Genomic DNA, 21,134 nt, shown 5'->3' on the forward strand with positions numbered 1-21,134 from the left:
AAAGGAAGGAGTCTCAAAAAAGGTGGAGACTCAGGGAACGGAAGGGCTTAGCAGGGGAGGAGACAGAAGGGGAGGGACTCAGAGAAGGGACGGAGCCTCAAAAGGAGTGGAAACTCAGGGAAGGGCAGGGCTTAGAAAGGGAGAAGACAGGTGCCGGGCGTGGGGGGCTCACGCCCGTAATCCCAGCACTTTGGGAGACCGAGGCGGGCGGATCACGAGGTCAGAAGATCGAGACCATCCTGGCTAACACGGTAAAACCCCGTCTCCACTAAAAATACAAAACAATTAGCCGGGCGTAGAGGCAGGCGCCTGTAGTCCCAGCTACTCGGGAGGCTGAGGCAGGAGAATAGCATGAACCCGGGAGGCAGAGCTTGCAGTGAGCCGAGATCGCGCCACTGCACTCCAGCCTGGGTGACAGAGTGAGACTCTGCCTCAAAAATAAATAAATAAATAAAAATAAAGAAAGGGAGAAGACAGAAGGGGAGGGCTCAGAAGGAGGGAGAGTGGGCGTGGCTGTGGGTGTCAGCAGGGTCCTGCACCAGTCTGCACCCACCCTGATGGTGACGCTGCCCATGTGGCTGGTGGCAGGGGTCAGCACGGTCTTCTCACTGGACAGCACCAGTTTTTTGCCTGGGAAGTCGTGGACAGTGACAGTGACCGGAACATCCCCATTCGCGTCATGGGCCTCCAGCACCACGATCTCCTCACTCTCCAGCCGCAAGACGTTGGGGGTGATCATAGAGTACCTGTCGGAGTGGGGCACGCGAGCGGGGCTGTCATTCCCGGGGTGTGAGATGCCAGTCCTCACTGGAGTCAGCACCTGGCACGCTGTCTGCCCCAGCCCCTGGTCCTGGAGAGGATCCAGGGACTGCTGGCGCACTGCCAGTGCCAATATCTGGATCTGAATTCTTCTCTGGGCACTGCCACTGTCTCAACCACATGGGCAGGACAGCAACCACCATGACTCCCACTCTCAGCCAGCTAGGCCTGGCCTTTGAAAGCCTGGGCAACGAGGGGCCATGCATCCCACCAACCCCTGAAGCTCCAAACCAGCGTCAGCAGCTCCTCCAAGTCTCTGGACTTCCAGACCCACAATCCCCTAAATCCACACATGCCCCAAACCCTAAACCTCTACATCTCTAAACACACCAAATACATTAACACTCAAACCCCAGACAGCCTAAACTCTACATACCCAAACCCACATACACCCAAACCTCTAAACCTCAAATCTTAGAGCACCCCAAACCCAGCCTAAACCTCCAACACCCCGGTCCTAATAAATACAACCAATTCCAAATGCCCCAACCATACATGAACCCAAAGTAGCCAATCTTTAAACCCACACTGAAACTTCTAAGTCCCCAAGCTGCAAACTCCCAAATCTTGCAAAGTCCAAACCTCTGAGTCTCCAAGTCACCCCAACCACACCGTCACTGAACACCACATACACCCTAAACCAACAGATGACCTCAATTCCAGAAACATCCCAAATTCCAATTCCACAATACCTGGATTCCACAAACACCCAACCCGTGAACACCCAAAGTCACAGGCAGCACAAATTTATACAAACATTCCCAACCTGCTAACCCCGGAATCCACAAACACCCAAATGCACCCTGAATTCTACAGGGACCTGGACCCCCAAATGGCGGATTCCACCCTAGAAGCAGCCTTGTTTCTGTGTAGAGTCGTAACCACTCACATGGGAGTCGCCAGAGCCAGGGGGAGGTGGATTAGTAGCAGGAGCAGCAGGCTGGGACCTGAGGTGAGTCCCATGGTGCTGGGACAGTGCAGGGTCAGAGGGACAGAGGGACAGAGGGAGAGGATGGGGAGGAGTGAGCAGTGACTGCTGGAGTTGGCTTTTTATCCAGCTCCTGCCTTTCCCCCGCCTCCTCAGTCCCCCCTTCTCCCCATGGCCTCTCCCCTTTCGGGAGCTGCCCCAGATTTCTCAATACCATTTCCTAAGTTTTTCAGTCCCTGGGGCCAACATGTCCGTGGGGTGAGTAACCTGAGGGCATGTTCCTCAGCAGCATGAATGTAGCTGCACCCTGCCCTGGACTCTCCCAGGGTCAGGGCCAGCTGGTGAACACAGACCTTTCTCTGTCGGGCCCACTTTGTAGTGGAAGAACACTAAGGTCTGGAGAACCGCCCCCCGCGGATGTCTTGGACCTCATCCCCAGTTCACTTTTGGCCATGCGTTTATCAGTTGAACCCTTCCTAGGAATCTCTCTGTAGGCTGGGAGTTAGAGCCCCACTTCTAGAGGCTTCCATGCTGAGGGAGGGGAAGTAGGATGGGGGAGGGACAGAGCCCAGCACAGAAACTCCCAGTCTCATGAAATGTTTTCTAGCTCATGTGCAGAGCGGGGGGGGCGGGGGGGGGTGGAAAGAAGAAGAAGAAGAAATGTTTTCCCCAGTGAAACAGAGCTCTGCTTCTTGGAGGGTCAGGGAAAACTTCCTGTAGGAGGGGACATTTCAGATGGGCTTTGAGGTATGTGTAGGAGTTCACTATCCAGGTAAGCTTATTTTCCAAGGAAGCTCCCCTCACTTACCCTTGTCAGGATGCCTGAGTGACTTTGGTGGTGAGAAAAGTCATCACTGAGGAAAGTCCTCATTTCTAGAGCTTTTGTACCTGTCTTATGTCAACATCCTCTTCAGATATTAAATTGTATTGTGTGTGTGTGTGTGTGTGTGTGTGTCTGTGTGTATAATATATTCATATTGATCAACATCTAAAAGGTAGAAATGTGTATAGAGGGAAAGGCAGTCTTCCTCCCACCCCTGTTGACAGCATATTCTTTTTGTTTTTTCCTTTTAAAATTTTTTTCTCATTCTGTCACTTAGGCTAAATTGCAGTGGTGCAATCACAGCTTGCTGCAGCCTCAACCTCCTGGGGTCAAGTGATCATCCTGACTCAACCTTCTGAGTAGCCGAGACTCCATGCCTGGATAATTTTTTTATTTTTGTGGAGATGGGGGTCCCACGATGTTGCCCAGTCCAGTCTTGAACTCTTGGGCTCAAGTGATCCTCCCGTAGCAGCCTCACAAAGTGCTGGTGTGAACCACCATGCCCTGTGGACAGCACATATTACATATTATTCTTCCCGGTCTCTTCAGTTAAATCTTGAGTTTCATTTTGCTTTGTTTTTTTCACGAACAATATACTTCAGAGGCTATTTCACCTCAGTGCACAAAGAACTTCCTCATTCTTACAGGTTACAGGCCTCTTGTTATATTGTGGGAAAGTAACCAGCCTGCTATTTGTTGGGGGATATTTCATTTGTTTTTGAGGGGTTGTTTTAGACAGAGTAGGCTGGAGGGTAGTGGCGCTATCTCAGCTCATTGCACCTGCCACCTCCCGGGTTCAAATAATTCTCCTGCCTCAGCCTCCGGAGTGGCTGAAACTACAGGTGCGCACCACCCCGTCCGACAATTTTTGTATTTTTAGTGGACACGGGGTTTCACCATGTTGGCCAGGCTGGTCTCGAACTCCTGACTTCAAGTGATCCACCCACCTCGGCCTCCCAAAGTGTTGGAATTACAGGCGTGAGCCGCTGTATCCAGCCACCAGCCTCTTATTGATGGACAGACGGACATCTGCGGCTTCACACCAGGCTCTCTGCAGTGAATAAGCTTGAAGCTGCATTATTTTCTAGCTCTGAAACTAGCTGTAATCTTTGGGCAAGCTCCTGATTACCGCCTGATCCTCAGTTTGTTCATGGAAAAGGATACGCTTACCACCTACTTCATAGAGTTGTTGTTGCAATGAAAGGAAATACGTTGGGTCAATCTCTGAATGCATTGGTAATCTTGCTAGATATTGCCAAATTCCCGTGCACAGAAGTTGTATTGATTTACACACTTGCGGGCCGTGCATGAAAAGAACTGTCAGTTTCTCCCACTGCCTCATCACAGGGGCAAACTTGAGGATTTTTGCCAGCCTTGTGGGTGACAACTGGTACCCTGGTGTCATGTTTGTTTGTTTGTTTCTTTTGAGATGGAGTCTTGCTCTGTCGCCCAGGCTGGAGTGCGGTGGCACCATCTCGGCTCACTGCAACCTCTGCTTCCCAGGTTCAAACGATTCTCCTGCCTCAGCCTCCCAAAGAGCTGGGATCACAGGCATGTGCCACCACACCTGGCTAATTTATGTATTTATTTATTTATTTTGTATTTTTAGTAGAGACAGGGTTTCGCCATGTTGGCCAGGCTGGTCTCAGACTCCTGACCTCAGGTGATCCACCCGCCTTGGCCTCCCAGAGCGCTGGGATTATAGGTGTGAGCCACCACACCCCGGTGGCCGGTGTCATCTTAACTGGCATTCCTCTGATGGTCAGCAGCATTGCTGTCCAGGCATAGGAGGTGGATGGTGAAGGCAGGAGAAGGGTCTGTGGGTAGGGCCCCCTTATCCCTAGAGAGGCGGTTTCTGAAACCTCATTGAAGGGGTTAATGGGGAGTTTTCTCTGATTTCCTGTAAACCACGTTCCTTTCCGTGCCAGGGGTAGGGGGAGGCGTGGAGCATGAGAGCAAACCTGGCGTCTGTCTGCACTGATTGCAACACACTCTTTGGAAGAGGAGGAGGAGGAGGAGGAGAGAGTATGAAAACACCTGCTTGCTCTCCAGAATTGGGGTTCAGCTTTTGAAACTGCATCCGCTTGTCAGGCGCAGTGGCTCACGCCTGTCATCCCAGCACTTTGGGAGGCCGAGGCAGGCAGATCACCTGAGGCCAGGAGTTGGAGACCAGGCTGGCCAACATGGCGAAACCCCATCTTTACTAAAAATACAAAAAGTAGCTGGGCATGGTGGTGGGTGCCTGTAATCCCAGGTACTCGGGAGGCTGAGGCAGGAGAATCTTTTGAACCCAGGAGGTAGAGGTTGCAGTGAGCTGAGATTGCACCAATGCGCTCCAGCCTGGGTGAAAGAGAGAGACCCTGTTGCCAAAAAATAAAAAATAAAAAAATAATAAAAAAAGAAAGACACTGGATCTTCCAATTGCCCCATTCCATCTTCTATCCCCCACTTTCTCCTCAAGCCACCCCGTTTCCTGGTTTCATTCTAGACTCAAGCATTTGGCCTTGTGGTTTGACAACCTTGAGAAGGAATTCCTGTCTGGCTTCTGTCTAGCGGCAAACCTGGGTTCCTCTTTTCTCTGAGCCTCGGTTAATCCAACTAAACAATGGGACTGAAGATAGTTCTGGTAGTTGTGACAATTAAAGAAGCCAGGATGCCTAGAAGCCACCAGGCTCAGAGGGGCAGATGTGGTGGTTCATGCCTGTAATGCCAGCACTTTGGGAGGCTGAGGCTGGGGGATCACTGGAGGTCAGGGGTTCGAGACCAGCCTGGCCAACATGGTGAAACCCTGTTTCTACTAAAAAATACAAAAATTAGCTGGCTAGGCACAGTGGCTTACGCCTGTCATCCCAGCATTTTGGGAGGCCAAGGCGGATGGATCACCTGAGGTCAGGAGTTCAAGACCAGCCTGGGCAACATGGTGAAACCTCATCTCTACTAAAAATACAAAAACTAACCAGGCATGGTGGCTGGCACCTGTAATCCCAGCTATTGGAGAGGCTGAGACAGGAGAATCACTTGAACCTGGAAGGTAGAGGTTGCAGTGAGCGGAGATCATGCCACTGCACTCCATCCTGGGCGACAAGAGCGACACTCTGTCTCAAAACAAACAAACAAACAACAACAAAAAAAAATTATCTGGGCATGATGGCAGGTGCCTGTAATCCCAGCTACTCGGGAGTCTGAGCCCGGAGGATCACTTGAACCTGGGAAGGGTCTGGCCCTACCCTGACCTCCAAGAAGTGACCAGAGGGGAGGGGCAGGATGAGAAGTGAGGGGGTTGGAGGCTGGAGCGGATGGCAGCCTGCTGGGAGGGAGGGAGGGAGATGAGATGGGGAATTCTTCAGAACCTCGTGACTTTTTCTGGGAGACGTGCATTTGTGTCCAGAGTTTGATAGGGGGATAGTGCACAAAGATGAGCCCGCAGGGGAGGGAGAGAAGGAGGTCTGGGTGTGCACTGGGGTACTTTCCATTTGCATGTCCACCCAGCCCAGCATTCCGGGAATCCAGGAGGGGAGTTCGGCCACCCGAGCTAAACATTCATGGGTTATCTGGAAGCTACATATACTGAAAAAGTGTTTGTTATTTATCTGAAATTCAAATGTAACTGAGCGTCCCGTATTCTGTTTGGCAATTCTCGCCGGGGTGCAAGGGGAAAATGAGAAGGGGCCGGGGTACGGTGACTCATGCTTGTAATCCAGCACTTTCGGGAGGCTGAGGTGAGAGCATCATTTGAGCCCAGGAGTTCGAGACCAGCCTGAGACATATAGTGAGACTTCGTCTCTACAATTGAAAAAAAAAAAAAAAATTAGCGGGGCATGTTGGCGTGCCTGCAGTCCCAGCTCCTCAGGAGGCTGAGGCAGGAGGAGTTAGAGGTTATAGTGAGTTATGACTGCACCACTGCCCCCCAGCCTGGATGACAGAGCAAGACTCTGTCTCCAAAAAAAAAAAAAAAAAAAAAAGGAAAGACAAAGAAGAAAGAAGGAAAATGGGAAGAAGGAAGTGGGAATGATTTCTGGGTGGCGGACCCAGGTGCCCCCGCCTCACACCTGCCTGAGTTCACTTACTGCCCACTATACCCCATCCCTCCCCTTCCCCCAACAAAGGGGCAACCAGGCCTGGGAGCAGCTGGGAAACCCCCTATCCCACCGTCTAATTCCAGGTTGAGGTGACTGCTTTTCTAGAATTTTTCTCCAGGACCCACAGCCAGGCCATCCCCTTCTCCCACTCTATTACTGATTAATTCAAATTAACCTTGACCTGGCTGAATCAATCTATCTGCCTGGCAACAATGGCTCTTTCCCTCCTCTCGCTCTTGTACTCAGCAGAAACTAGCTGGGGCCCTATGGACTCCAGCCCTGGGAAAATGGACAGCAGTGGGTTTTGATTCCAGCTCTGCAGGGCCCCTGGGAAGGTCCAGCCCCTCCTCCCAGCCTTGGTTCCTAATCTGTCAACTGGAGATCCACAGCCTAGAGCCTCCTTTCTAGTCTTGGAATGAAAGTCCCGAGTGGCACCCGGGAAACAAACCATAGCCCAGTGCCCTGCACGTACTGAGTGCTCAGTACACTTGAATTGGGTTTTTTTTTTTTTTTTTTTTTTTTTTTTTTGAGACAGAGTCTTGCTGTCGTTGGTCGGGGCAGGAGTGTAATGGCGCGATCTTGGCTCGCTGCAACCTCTGCCGCCCGGGTTCTAGCAATTCTCCTGCCTCAGCCTCTCAAGTAGCTGAGATTACAGGCACCTGCCACCACACCCGGCTAATTTTTGTATTTTTAGTAGAGATGGGGTTTCACCATGTTGGCCAGGCTGGTCTTGAACTCCTGAAGAACTGTATTTTTATTTTTGCTAACACCCGCGTCTTCTACCCCAGCCTTGCATGGGTGATGGTCCCACCAGGCTTCCAAGATGGACTCCTCACTTCTTCTCATTCCCAGAATTTACCTGCTGGCCAAGCCTCTGCCTGGAATCTCCCAGTTCATCCTCCCTCTCCACACCTGTGATCTCTGCAGAGGTGAGGACCTCTGCCCCAGCTTCCTCCCTACCAGCCCATTTACTCTGAAGCAGCTAGAGACTCTTTACTTTTATTTTATTTTATTTTATTTATTTATTTATTTATTTTTGGTGAGACGGAGTCTCGCTCTGTCGCCCAGGCTGGAGTGCAATGGCGCGATCTCGGCTCACTGCAACCTCCACCTCCCTGGTTCAAGCAATTCTGCTGCCTCAGCCTCTTGAGTAGCTGGGATTACAGGCACCAGCCACCACGCCTGGCTCATTTTTTGTATTTTTGGTAGGGATGGGGTTTCACTATGTTGGCCAGGCTGGCTGGTCTTGAACTCCTGACCTCAAATGATCTGCCCACCTGGGCCTCCCAAAGTGTTGGGATTACAGGCGTGAGCCACCGCGCCCAGCCATATTTTATTCTTTTCAAAACAGGGTCTGGCCCTGTCACTCAGGCTGGAGTGGTGCAATCATAGCCCACTCTGGCCTCAAACTCCTGGGTTGAAGCAATCCTCCCGCCTCAGCCTCCTGAGTAGCTGGGACAAGGTGCACGTCACCATGCCTGGCTTGGCGACTCCTTCCTTTCTAAAATCCACCTTTGGGCCGGGCATGGTGGCTCATGCCTATAATTCTGGCACTTTGGGAGGCCAAGATGGGTGGATCGCTTGTGGCCAGGATTTTGAGACCAACCTGACCAACATGGTGAAACCCCATCTCTACTACAAATACAAAATTAGCCAGGCATGGTGGCACATGCCTGTAATCCCAGCTACTAGGGAGGCTGAGTCAGGAGAATTAATTGAACCCAGGAGGTGGAGGTTGCAGTGAGCTGAGATCACACTATTGCACTCTAACCTGGGTGACAGGGCAAGACTGTGTCTCAAACAACAACAAAAACGCTACCTTTGTATTCCTTTGACCAATCGTGATGTATAACACAGGAATGCACACTCATGTTCACAAACGCCTATGAGATGTGCGTGGTGGCAACTTGTCTATTTCACGTATTTTAACCCTTGTTTACACCACATGCTGTAGGTACTATCATTGCCCCATTTTACAGATGAAAAAACAGAGGCTTCGGCCGCTTGCCCGAGATCCTGCGGCTGGTAAGTGTCGGAATCTGAACTCAGACAGCTGGGCTGTATAGAGAGCGTGCTCTTAAACTGTGTGAGTTCTTAACTGCTGCAGCAAAAGATGACTGCAAACTCGGTGGCTTAAAACAACATGTTTATTTTCTTACAGTTCTGGAGGTCAGACGTCTAAAATCAAGGTGTCAACAGGACTGCGTTCCTTTCTGGAGGAAACAGGTGAACCCATTTCCTTGCCTTTTTCAGCGTCTAGCAACCGCCTACATTCCTTGGCTTGTGGCCCCTTCCTTGCAATCACTGCAGCCTCTGCCTCTGTCACTGTGTCTCCTTCTCTAACTCTGACCCTCCCACCTGGCTCTTATTTTTTTTATTTTTTATTTTTTGAGACAGAGTTTCACTCTTGTTGCCCAGGCTGGAGTACAATGGCGTGATCTCGCTCACTGCAACCTCCGCCTCCCAGGTTCAAGCGATTATCCTGCCTCAGCCTCCCAAGTAGCTGGGATTACAGGCGTGTACCACCATGCCCAGCTAATATTTTGTATTTTTAGTAGAGACAGGGTTTCACCATGTTGGCCAGCCTGGTTTCAAACTCACGACCTCAGGTGATCCTTGGCTTCCCAAAATGCTGGGATTACAGGCATAAGCCACCATGCCCGGCCTCCACCTCCCTCTTATAAAGACCCTTGTGATGATATTGGGCATATCCAGATAATCCGAGATACCCCCCCACCCTGCACACACACACACACACATTTTAATAGCCTTAATCCCACGCACAAAGTCCCTTTTGCTGTGTGATAGAACATATATCCACAGGCCTTGGGGATTTGGACATGCACATCTTTTTTTTTTTTTTTTTTTTTTTTGAGACAGGTCTCTCGCTCTGTCACCCAGGCTGGAGTGCAGTGGTGCGATTTCAGCTCACCACAACCTCTGCCTCCTGGATTCAGGTGGTTCTCCTGCCTCAGCCTCCTGAGTAGCTGGGATTACAGGTGCCCACCACCATGCCCAGCTAATTTTTGTATTTTTAGTACAGATGGGGTTTCACCGTGTTGCCCAGGCTGGTCTCAAACTCCTGACGTGTGATCCGTCTGCCTAGGCCTCCCAAAGAGCTGGGATTACAGGTGTGAGCCACCACGCCGGCTGGATGTGCCCATCTTTGAGGGGACGTATGACTCAGCTGACCGCAGCAGGCACATGCCGTCTCTCTGGCCGTGCTCCTCCCTGCTTTAAATTCCTCTATGGCTCCTGTGGACCCCTGGATGAAGCCCCTTGTGCCTGCCTGTCCTTAGGCCTCTGCCAGCTTCTCTCACCCTCCTCCTGCCCCCTCCAGCCTTGGGGGCCATCCCAGCCTTCCCCGCCGTGTTCATGTAACTTCCCCAGTCTGCAATGCCTCCCACTTCCTTCTTTGTCTGACCGGGCTATTTATTCATCTGGGCCCCAGCTATATTTGTTTCTGCTTACAGGAAACCTTCACCCCAGCCCTGTTCCGTGCCTCTGTCCCATGCTTGTGGTCTCCAGCGAGGAAGGCTTCTCTGAGCTTCAAAAGGCATTCTGGGTGCTCTAGTTGAAGGGCAGGTGAGTCGGGGGTGGAGACCCATCTTGGGAGCCTACCCTTAACTGTGTGCACAAGTGGATCTCTAATTCCACGGTTGCCCCTCAAGATTCAGGGCTGGTTCCCTAGAAGTCAGGCCGAGGCTGTGCAGCTGGGCGCTGTGCCAAGCCAGACACCTCTTATTGTATGTGATACTCAACACTTAGGAGGCCCCATGTTATATGCGAGGAAACAGAGAGGGTAAGCCAGTAATCCAGGGTCACACAGCAAATGCTAACAGGCTGAGAGGTTTGGTCCCAGGGAGTCTAGCTACAGAGCAGCAATGCACACAGTCGGTGTCTGGCTTTGAGCCCAGAGTCTCCCATTCACTCATTAGCTGTGTGACCTCAGGGAGGTTTCTTATCCTCTCTGTGCCTCACAGGCTTTTTAACAAATTAAAATCCACAGAAGCCTTAATATACAGTGTGGCATAGCAATCACTCTGTGTTACCTCATATTATTTTTTCTTTTCTTGAGATGGGGTCTTGCTTGTTGCCCCAGCTGGGCTTTAACTCCTGGGCTTGAGTGATACTCCTGCATTGCCCTCCCGAGTAGCTGGAACTACTACAGGCACTTGTCACTGTGCCTGGTTAGCTTCTATCATTATTGTTTTTGAGATGGAGTCTTGTTCTGTTGCCCAGGCTGGAGTGCAGTGGTACGATCTCTGCTCATTGCAACCTCTGCCTCCCTGGCTCAAGCGATTCTCCCATTTCAGGCTCCTGAGTAAGCTGGAATTACAGGCGCCTGCCACCAGGCCTATTTTTAGTAGAGACAGGGTTTCATCATGTTGACCAGGCTGGTCTCGAACTCCTGACCTCAAACGATCTGTCTGCCTTGGCCTCCCAAAGTGCTGGGATTACAGGCGTAAGCCACCACACCCGGCCTATTCCTTCTTTTCCTCTGTAGCCTGAGCCACTTGGGTGTCTTCAAATCCCCGTTTTCCCCTCGCCCCCAGCTTTCATGCCTGCGGTTCCCTCATCGGGGCATGAGCTCTTCCACCACGTTTCTACCGACCTCTCCTGACCCCCACGGCTGGGTCAGGGCCCGGTGCAGTCCCCGACACGGCGCTGATGGTCCAGTGATGGCCCTGCCAGGTGACATGTCCCTCTGCCTGACCCCCACCCTGGGCACTGGGAGCCCCTCAAGGGCTGGGACCAGGTGGGTCTTGGAGACTGCTCCGTCCCAACGCCTGGCTTTGGGCCCTGCATGCAGCTGTTACTAAATAAGTATTTATTGAATGTGCAAAGACACGGACCCTCTGCGCCCCCCACACACAGCGAAAACAGGTTTCTACATTGTAAACACAACCTCCGTGTAGACCCCAGCCCCCAAAAAGGCAAGACACCGGCGTAGCCAAACAGATTGGTCATTATTGTACATATAGCTGGAAGGGAGGGGTGGTCCCGGAGTGAGGACAGGGCTGCCCAATACTTGGGGGGAGGAAGGGACTCTTCTTCCAAATGGGCTTGTCCGGGAACCGGGGTCCCGGGGAGCTGGGCGCCTGGTCCACATGGACCCCCTCCACCTCCCCACATACGCTGTGGAAGAAGGGCAGGAGTAGAAATGCTGGGGGAGAAGGATCCTTTGGTCTGAGATGTGGAGGTGATCATAACAGTTCCCGCCCGCTGGCTGTTTTGTTGACTTTGGAGAGGCCTTCCCGGAACCCAGAGTCGGTCATTCTGGGGGCAGACAGCAAGGAGGCGTCCAGCGCTGCAGGGCAGCAGGCGCCGCCCACCCACCCCCTACGGCAGCCCAGGCCCTACTCTTCTACCCCAATCACCTAGGCCCCGCCCCCGCCACAGCAGCCCTGGCCCCGCCCACCCTACCCTGAACCACTCAGGCCCCACCCACCTCACCCCCACAGTAGCCCAGGCCCCACCCATTCTACCCCCAACTACCTAGGCCCCGCCCACCCCGCCCCCAGAGCAGCCTTGGGTGTCGCCCTAGCGGCCCTAACCCCACCCCCAGCTCAGCCTGGCCTTAGGCACTCCACAGCTGTCCAGTCTCCACCTGCACAGCTGCCCTGGCTGCCCCCATCTCCCCTCCATCCCTCCTCAACAGCAGGCTCTGCCCTAACACTGTCCCTAGGGCTGCTACAGTCCCTCCCCCCTGCCCACCCTGCCCTGAGAGCTGCCCGCCCCCTACTCCGCCCCTAGAGCCACCAGCCCTGCCATGGTGCCCGGCTCACACTTGCTCCATCTGAACATCCTCCTCGTCCTCCTGGGGCAGCTGCAGGTACGGGTTGTCCCCTGTGGGCTGGAACTTGTAGCCCGTGAGCACGAAGAAGGCCAGGGTGGAGCCTTCCACCAAGAGCTGGGGGACAGGACAGAGCGGGGGTGTCAGGCTCATGCCCCCCTCACCGCGGCTGCCCTCCTGTCCCACCCGGGCCTCAGGCTCACCTGGTATAGCCACTGCCACTGAAAGGGGACAGCCACCTGCAGCAGGATGGCGATGATGCGGGTGAAGTAGACATAGCAGATGACCTGCAGGGGTGCAAGCAGGCGTGGGGCTGGACTGCAGGGGCACGGGCAGGCGTGGGGCCAGGACTGCAGGGGCGCGGGCAGGCGTGGGGCTGGATTGATGGACCACGGGCTGGGGCGTCTGGGTGGGGGCCTCGGGATGGGGCAGCGGCCGAGGGGCTGGGGTGGGCGTGCAGCAGGTCGGTAATCGCCCTAAACTCCCCGTGAGCGAGGCGGGCTCCTACCATGACATAGTAATGCCGGAACAGCTTCAGCTTGGCCAGGTTCACCGCCACTGAGGGTGGGCACAGAGAGGGGGGTCAGGGGAGACTGAAGGTGGGAGGGAGGCAAGGGGGCTGGGGGCTGGGGGCTGGGAGAGGGGACAAACAGAACATCTGAGGGAGTGTCCAACGAGCAGAAAGTCTAGAGGGGACATTAGGTGGGGCAGAAGTCTAGAGGGGACATTAGGTGGGGCAGAAGTCTAGAGGGGACATTAGGTGGGGCAGAAGTCTAGAGGGGACATTAGGTGGGGCAGAAGTCTAGAGGGGACATTAGGTGGAGCAGAAAGTCTGGAGGGACATTAGGTGGGGCAGAAAGGCCGAAGGGGGAGATCAGAGAGGAGGGAAGGGCCCCCCAATGGGGCGGAGAGGCCAGATAGAGGCATCTGGGGGGGAAGAGAGGCCAGACTGGGGCGTCCAGGGAGGCAGAGGCCTGGGGGCTGGGCAGAGAGGCCAGGTAGGGCATCCAAGAGGCAGAAAGAAGGGCCTGGGGCAGGAAGAGGGCCATGAGCAGAGGGCCCACAGGTGCAGGGCCTCACCCTTCCCGTCTGTGCCAGACGCATCCTGGAGATGCCGGATGGACCTGGGACAAGTGGAGGACACAGGGTGCGGTCAGCACAGACATCGCCCATGTGCACAGGGCAGGGCCTCAGCCGGGGGCAGGGTCCTCACCAGACTACGGGGAACAGGATGGCGCCGCAGCAGATGAGATCCACCAGGAACAAAATCTCCTTCCACAGCACGTAGTCGCTGGCGCCCTCCTCGCGGGACTCGATGACGATGTAGGCCACGTTGGCCAGGACCTGCGCAGGTGGCGGGGGTGGGTGGGCACTGCCCGGCGCGCTCCCCTCTGCCCCCACCGCCCTGTGCAGCCCTCCCCACCCTGCTCCGGAGGCCGCTCCATCTGCACCTGCATGGAGATCACGATCCCAAAGACTTTCTTCTCCTTATCCGACAGGACGCACTTGATGAAGGCCCAGCCTGAGCCGATCAGGGCGATGGTGATGAAGAGAAGAGCACCCTTCAGCCTGGGGGGGCAGGGGACGGTGTGATGATGAGGTGGGGGGCCCGCCCTCCCCTGCCTGCCTCCCCCCAGCTGCCAGGCAGAGCGGGCGCACTCACAGGCGGGTGATGTAGTGCATGACGGCAAGGCCTTCGATGGGATGGCCCTGGCTGTTGATGAAGTAGTAGTTGATCTGGGGGTGGACGGACAGACGGACAGTGAGGCACACGGAGGGGTGGGAGGCTGGTGGTGGTGGTGGGGGCAGGATTAGGAACACAGACCGTCACCATCAGATGGGTGGTCAGAAAGGTGAATAATGAGGACGGTGGGTGGGACTCAAAACTGGTAATTGGGGCTGAAAAAATGGAGGGAACGGTCACAGTTGGAAGGGTGAATGGTTGGACAATCAATGAGACGGACGGTCACAGCTGAACCAAGGGACAGTGACGGACAGAGCTGCCCAGCAGGACTGGCGGACAGAGGGGACGGGCGGCTGGCCACACTGGTAAAACGGGTGGACACGTGGAGAGCTGGTGGATGGCCCTCCCACAAGCCCCGGGTCTGCAGAGATTTGGGGGATGGCCCAGATGGTCTCTTCCTCCCGGCCCACCCCCCGCTGCCCCCCGGTGCAAGGCTCTCACGCTGTGGAAGAGGAGAGAGATGCTCTTGGTGAAGGCCAAGGCCGCCATGAGCCAGTGGATCTTGAAGACGCTATACCTGGTGGGAGGGTCAGGGAGAGATGGGGTGGGGGCATCAGCAGGGCATAGGGATGGGGGTCTGGTGAAGGGACAGGGGGGACCCCCAGGGGCAGGGGCATTACATGTTCCTGCAGAGGACGGACACCCAGAAGATGGCGGCGGCCAGGAAGCAGGCGGACATGACCAGGTAGAGCTTGAAAAGGGGTATCTCCGCCGCCGACAGGAAGCCATCGGGGTTCTTCTCCCGGATCATCACCTGGGGAGGGGACAGTGGTGGGCGGCGGTGGCAGCGGCACAGCCTGACCTCTGGCCTGGGAGAGCAGCGAGTGGGGGTCTCCTGCTCTCCCACTTTCTACTGGGCCACTCATCCACTCTGAGCCTCAGTTGGCCCCATCTCCCAAATGGGTATAACAGCTCCTACTCCGCATCCGGGAGAGCTGGGAGAAGCTAAGTGGGGTGTGGTGCTCCAGGCCCGCAGTGGGTGCTCCCTGGCCCTGCTGTCCTCCCCTCCGCTCACCGTGATGTCGAATGGATGCTCCTTTCCCGGCACTGAATTGTTGCAGTTGTGGAAGTTCAGGCTGTACTGGCCTTCTTCCGCCTGAGAGCCGACCACCACGTGGAACTGGGCGGGGGAGAGAGGAGGGCTCAGCCTGGGGGTCCCGTGCTCTGGGGACACAGTAGGGCTGCAGGAGGGCTCAGCCTGGGGGTCCCATGCTCTGGGGACACAGTAGGGCCGCAGGAGGGCTCAGCCTGGGGGTCCCGTGCTCTGGGGTGACGGTAGGGCCGCAGGAGGGATCAGCCTGGGGGTCCCGTGCTCTGGGGTGACGGTAGGGCCGCAGGAGGGATTAGCCTGGGGGTCCCGTGCTCTGGGGTGACGGTAGGGCCGCAGGAGGGATCAGCCTGGGGGTCCCGTGCTCTGGGGTGACGGTAGGGCCGCAGGAGGGCTCAGCCTGGGGGTCCCGTGCTCTGGGGTGATGGCAGGGCCGCAGGAGGGCTCAGCTTGGGGGTCCCGTGCTCTGGGGACACAGTAGGGCTGCAGGAGGGCTCAGCCTGGGGGTCCCGTGCTCTGGGGTGACGGTAGGGCCGCAGGAGGGATCAGCCTGGGGGTCCCGTGCTCTGGGGTGACGGTAGGGCCGCAGGAGGGATCAGCCTGGGGGTCCCGTGCTCTGGGGTGACGGTAGGGCCGCAGGCGCTGCAGACACTCACACTGAAGTTATAGGAGTTGTTGAGGTGGCTCAGGCCTAACACCAGCTCCTTGTCCTTCCCGCTAGGACCCTGAAGGGACAGAGCCCCTCCATCAGCTGGCTCTGGGTCCCCGCAGGGCCCTGGGGTGTGCCATCTTCCCTCCCGCCCCACCTCCCTGAAACCTGAGGCACTGCGGGTGTGGACTTGGGCTTGCTGGCTGCAGCGGTCCCTCCTGTAAGAGACCAGGCAGTGATTTCAAGAGATGGATGGATAGAGGGGCGGCAGGAAAATGGGATGGGGGGTGCACAGGGCGGACCTGCCCATCCACCCCTGCCTGCACAGCCAGCCTGACTCACCGCCATCCACCTTGCGGGGGACTGTGGCCTGTGGCTTTGGGAGCCCTGGTTCGGAGGGCGCTTCGGGGAGGAGCCCGGGAAAGATAAACAACTTCTTCTGCTCTCCATACTTCCGCACCTGGACCCTGCGGGGAGGGTGGGGTGCGGCATGAGGCTGGGGGGCCGAACCTGGCTCAGGCACACAAGCCCAGACAAAGGACTCAGTGGCCTCTGGCACCCTCTTGCGGGGCGGGGGTCCAGCCGAGTCAGCTATCACTGAGTTTCAGCCTTTGGTTCCCACTGGTCAAGGCGGCAACCGCCTTCCTGTGCTGCCTGCACCAGCAATTATTTGTCATTTCCCATGACATCAATCTACTCTTTTTCTCTTTTCTTTAGAGACAGGGTCTCGCTCTGTCGCCCAGGCTGGAGCGCTGTGGTACAGTCGCAGCTCACTGCAGCCTCAGATTCCTAGCATCAGGCAGTTCTCCCACCTCAGCCTCCGGAGTAGATGGGACCACAGGCACGTATCACCACCGTGCTTGGCTGATTTTTAAATTTTCTATAGAGACGGGGTCTCCCTATGTTGCCCAGGCTGGTCTTGTTTTCCTGGCTTCAAGTGATTCTCCTGGCTCAGCCAGCCTCCCAAAGCACTGGAATTAATGGTATGAGCCACTGTGGCCAACCCCACTGTGTAATAATAATAATGATAATAGACAGGCTCTTGATCTGTCATCAAGACTGGAGTACAGCAGTGCAATCTTGGCTCACTGCAACCTCCACCTCCCCAGCTCAGGCGATCCTCTCACCTCAGCTTCCAGAGTAGCTGGGACTACAGGCGTGCACCACCCTGCCTGGCTAATTCCTGTATATTTTTTGTTGGTAAAGAACGTTTTGCCATGTTGCCCAGGCTGGTCTACAATTCCCGGGCCCAAGCAATCCGTTTACGTTGGCCTCCCAAAGTGCTGGGATTACACACATGGGCCATCGCCCGGCCCTAAGTATATTATTTAAAAATAAAGCATTTTGTCTACAGAAAAGCAACATGGTTTTGTCAGACCCTGGCCCCAGGCTGCCTGGCTCCAAATCCCAGTTCCTGGGACTCAGTTTTCTCATCTGAAGAGCAGAGATGATCACAGGATAAGGAATCGATGAGTTAATGTGTTAAAGCTCCAGGACACGGCCTGGCAAACCAGAAGCACTCAACATGTGCGAACAATTGTTATTCCTTCTCACAACAGCCCTCTGTATCCGGGCCTTCTGCCCTGAGACACCAACATCCTCTGAGTCCCTCTCTCCTTCCTTCCAATAATCAGAAGACTTGAAGGCAAAACTAAAAAGTAAGTGGTGTTCTCTCTCTGCTTCTCATCCCACCTGATCAGCCCAGGTGCCTGTGGGCATCACACAGGGAAACGCAGAGGAAGGATCTGAACGATCCCCCGGTCCCCAACTCACTGCAGATCCTTGGTGTTGATGAGGAACAGGACCAGGAAGCTGCTACTGTTTTTCTGGAGAGGGCAGTCCTGGAAATCCCGGGTCTAGGCGGGTGGGGAGGAGGGAGTCTTGGTTACTCCTCCCCTGGCCCAGCTCCACCCTGTCTCCCTCCCTGTCCACCCAGGGGCTCTTCCTGCTCCTGCCTCTGAGAAAGAACAGGGGCCTTTGGGTTACAGGTGCAGAGGACAGACCCCACCCCCTCCAGCCCCTTCTCCCATCTTCCCCATTCCCTCCACTCACTGAATAGGAGTGAACTCTGCCAGATCGAACCCGGCTGAGACTGAACCCCACCTGGTGGATGGAAAAAAAAGGGGAGGGTGTGAGGGACAGTAGAGAACTCCCAGCTATCCCTTTCAGTAACAATAGAAACCTAACCTCACATTTACTGAACACCTAATGTGTGCTAGATCCCACACACTCTCTCTTTTTTTTTTCAGAGTTGGGGTGGTGGGTGGACCTCATTCTGTTTCTCAAGCTGGAATACAGTGGCAGGATCATAGCTCACTGCAGCCTCGAACTCCCGGGTCCAAACGATCCTCTCACCTCAGCCTCCCGACTGGTTGGGACTACAGGTACACCTCACCATGCCTGGCTAATTTTGTAGAGACGGGGGTTCTCACTGTGTTGCCCAGGCTGGTCTTGAACTCCTGGCCTCAGGCAATCCTCCCACCTTGGCCTCCCAAAGTGCTAGGACTACAAAGCCCGAGCCACCCGCCCTGCCTGTCCCCCACGTCTTAAGAAAAGTGCCTAGCACATCCTGTTTAAGACATCAGTATTCCCAGTTACAGATGAGGAAACAGGCTCAGAGAGATCACGGGACTTGCACAAGATTACATGGGTAGAGGCAGAGCTGGGAACCCAGAACCAGGGGATTGCATCCTGCTCTCCTTTAGCAAACTCCTCAAGGTCCCTCACCAGCAGGGACTTCTCTTCTGCCTCCCGGAGGCCCAGCCGCAGGAGGCTCAACTCCACCTCCAGGGAGCCGTTGGTGTAGAAACCGAAGTTGTTCAGCTGGATGTCTGCTCGCTTCTCCCCCTGCCGGAGACCAACGAGGCAGAGGCAGTTCAGACCTCTGCCCAGCCCCAGGAGTCTGGCACGAGGATCCCCCGAAGGGCCTCCTGGTACCCCTCTGTTTAGGAAAGGCCCGGAGGATGACAAGAGAAAGTTGAGAGGGACTTCCTCCCTGCAGGGAAAGGGTGGTCCTGCATTCTCCGACTTCTCTTCTGAACCCAGGAACAGAGATCCTGGGGCACGTGGAAGTCCCCCCACTGGGATAAGCACAACCCAGAGAACAGTTATTCACCTCGGAGGGCCTGGCCACCTTCCGGAAGAACTTTTAGATTCCAGTTGAGCTCCCAGCAACATTTCAACGGAACCCCCCCAATCCCATTAAGTGCCCCGAGGACCCCACTCTATAGCACCCCCCCAGGACCCCGCTGTGCGGCTTCAGGGTCTTTAGCGCCCCAAAAGTGATTCCAAGAATTTAAAGGACTAAGACCCAACCGGGGGGGAGGGGGTGTAGTCCCCAAGAGATGGAGCCACGCCCCCGAAGGGAGGGGCCCGACCCTAGCGATGCGGGCCCGGCAACTCCATCCGGAGAACGGAAGGGGATCCCGGGACGAGACCACTCCGGGCCCGGAAACGGGGGGCGCCGGACCACTCCATCCCGCGTCGGGGGCGGGGGAGGGCGGACGAGACCACTCCAAGCCAGGGGGCTTCTCCGAGACAAAGTTGCGCCCCCGACCCCAGACCCTCACGCGGCGGGCCTCACCGTCAGCGCCAGCCGGTGGATGCGCCCGGAGCAGCCGCCCAACAGCAACAGCAGAAGTAGCCGCTGCCCCCACCTCCCGCGGCCGAGCCCCCTCCTCTCGCTCACTGCCATCTCTGGAGCCACCGCCTCCCCGACTCCGCCTCTGGCGCCCAAGCCCGCCCACCGATGAGCCAATCGCCGCACGGCGGGACCCGGTGCTTCGGGATTTCCAGTCTTCCAGCCAATCAACAATTGCCTCTCCGCAAGGCCGCCTACTTACGACACCCGATGGACAGCACCAATTCCGAATGGGTGTGCCGACAACGCTTAACCCCCGCGCTCACTCTCACCAATCGCTATAAAGATTGTCCAGGATGTGATTTAATGAGCAGTTTATCTAACCAATTGTCATGGATCTGATATCCGGCCCTTGAAGCGGAATTTCTCCACCCAGTCTTAACGGTCCGGGACTACATTACCCAGAATGCAGCGGGAGCAGACAAGGGCAACAAGGCATTAAATAAACTACATTTCCCAGTATCGTCAAGGAAGGACTTCCTCTTCTTGCCTTAGGGATGTGGCTCCCAGCCAGAGCTCAGGCTTTTGGTAAACACACGCATCTGTTCAGGCCTGACCTGTTTTCCTAATCTTCCTGGTCCACAGAGAGGCCTAAAGCTGGCCTCTGGTTAAAGTTTGACTCTAGGATGACCTATGACCTCAGGCTGAGACCCCAGCCTTAGGTTAAGCCTTTTATTCCAGAGTGAGGCAATTGGAGACCCACCCCCAGATTACAGGCTAGACCGGACTCCGGGCTGAACTCTGACCCCAGGTGAACTCCCCCTGCAAGTTGAGTCCCAACTTCAGCCTGAAATTCTGACATCCCCTCGTCCCCCACACCACACACTGAGGCTTCATCTCTGGTTTAGGCCACCGATCTGGACTAGTTCTGACTCCAGATTGGACCTGACCCCTTACTGGGTTTCTAATCCTTCTGGTTAAGCCTCTGGCCTCAGTTTGAGACCCTATCCCCACCGTGGTGCTGACCTGGGTTGAACCCCAATTCCAATTTGTATCTCTGAGCAGAGGTGAACTCAGAACTTTGCTAGGCTGAGCCCCCATTTCAGACGAGCCACTAAACTCACTGGGTTCAGTTGCCCAACTGCAATCAGTCATTTTCTAGCTCAGAAGCCACCAGCAGGTGGGGCCAGGTCCCAGCAGAGACATCAGTCCCAGTGTGGGCTCCCAAAGCTCTCCTGGGCTCACCTGTATCTCTCTGTCCTGGGAGCCTGGGTGCTCTTGTGTAAGGGGAACGTATCCCCAAGGGCCCCCCTGCAAGACGCCCCGCCTTCTCTGTAGCTACAGAGAAAGCGCCAAAGGCCGGAGAGAATGGGGGTGGGAATCCCTAGTGCCTCCTCTTTCATCCCAGCACCTCAAAGGGATTTACAAGGTGTGAACAGACTTTTATGGGAGAGGTGACAGACTTCCCTTCTCCACGGCCCAGATGTCCCAGATGTCGGGGGGAGGGGCGGAGGCGGAATCTCAGGGGCAGTACTGATAATTAAACCAGATTAAACCTTCATGGATGGGACTGGAAAATGGGCAGATGCAGGCGCTAACTGGAAGGCAGCTGGGGAAGGGCCTGGGCCTGGCGCCCCAAGGACAGCCCGTCCTCAGTTTCCCAGCGG

At 55.5% G+C, this 21,134-nt stretch overlaps 2 protein-coding genes and 2 long non-coding RNA genes across 7 annotated transcripts in view; 2 read left to right on the forward strand and 2 right to left on the reverse strand.

The window, feature by feature from the left end:
- C3 (complement C3) overlaps nt 1-1,843 on the reverse strand; it is a 42,450-nt gene extending 40,607 nt beyond the window's left edge. The window contains exons 1-2 of the mRNA XM_005587719.5: nt 1,709-1,843; nt 554-746 (exon numbers count right to left, since the gene is read on the reverse strand). Of these exons, the coding sequence (XP_005587776.3) occupies nt 554-746; nt 1,709-1,782 (267 nt within the window). The 5' untranslated portion in view covers nt 1,783-1,843. The remainder of the gene's footprint in view (nt 1-553; nt 747-1,708) is intronic.
- On the forward strand, nt 127-11,344 carry LOC135968437 (uncharacterized). The gene is made up of 6 exons (XR_010583242.2): nt 127-251; nt 7,438-7,578; nt 8,604-8,674; nt 8,811-8,875; nt 10,123-10,234; nt 11,206-11,344. It is a non-coding gene; the product is annotated as an uncharacterized lncRNA (long non-coding RNA).
- Nucleotides 11,345-11,600: 256 nt separating this feature from the next.
- Nucleotides 11,601-19,585, reverse strand: GPR108 (G protein-coupled receptor 108). 4 transcript variants are annotated; one of them, XM_005587725.4, is made up of 18 exons: nt 19,471-19,585; nt 18,615-18,734; nt 17,940-17,990; nt 17,661-17,743; nt 16,230-16,354; nt 16,056-16,105; nt 15,895-15,963; nt 15,206-15,310; nt 14,811-14,944; nt 14,632-14,707; nt 14,110-14,183; nt 13,898-14,015; nt 13,660-13,790; nt 13,527-13,570; nt 12,955-13,004; nt 12,650-12,733; nt 12,439-12,563; nt 11,601-11,929 (listed from the first exon to the last, which is right to left on the reverse strand). In XM_005587725.4, exons 1-18 carry the CDS (start codon nt 19,579-19,581, stop codon nt 11,857-11,859), a joined length of 1,623 nt encoding a protein of 540 aa, XP_005587782.3. In that variant the 5' UTR covers nt 19,582-19,585; the 3' UTR covers nt 11,601-11,856. The 4 variants fall into 4 exon arrangements, with proteins under 4 accessions (XP_005587782.3, XP_073881700.1, XP_015296239.3 ...); XM_074025599.1 differs by having other exon boundaries at nt 17,580-17,743; XM_015440753.3 differs by lacking the exon at nt 19,471-19,585 and adding an exon at nt 19,003-19,314.
- Nucleotides 17,412-19,996, forward strand: LOC135968438 (uncharacterized). The gene is made up of 2 exons (XR_010583243.2): nt 17,412-17,545; nt 18,137-19,996. It is a non-coding gene; the product is annotated as an uncharacterized lncRNA (long non-coding RNA).
- The last annotated feature ends 1,138 nt before the right edge of the window (nt 19,997-21,134 follow it).

This window comes from Macaca fascicularis, chromosome 19 (assembly GCF_037993035.2).
Source record: "Macaca fascicularis isolate 582-1 chromosome 19, T2T-MFA8v1.1".
NCBI classification, from domain to species: Eukaryota; Metazoa; Chordata; class Mammalia; order Primates; family Cercopithecidae; genus Macaca; species Macaca fascicularis.

What these genes read in the sequence shown, in the direction of transcription:
- GPR108 (XM_005587725.4), bottom strand. Translation starts at nt 19,581, where the DNA reads ATGGCAGTGAGCGAGAGGAGGGGGCTCGGCCGCGGGAGGTGGGGGCAG. An exon ending in TCTCTCTCCTCTTCCACAGC is followed by an intron (nt 14,184 to 14,631) that starts GTGAGAGCCTTG and finishes GTCCACCCCCAG; the next exon opens with ATCAACTACTACTTCATCAA. An exon ending in GGATCGTGATCTCCATGCAG is followed by an intron (nt 13,791 to 13,897) that starts GTGCAGATGGAG and finishes CCACCTGCGCAG; the next exon opens with GTCCTGGCCAACGTGGCCTA.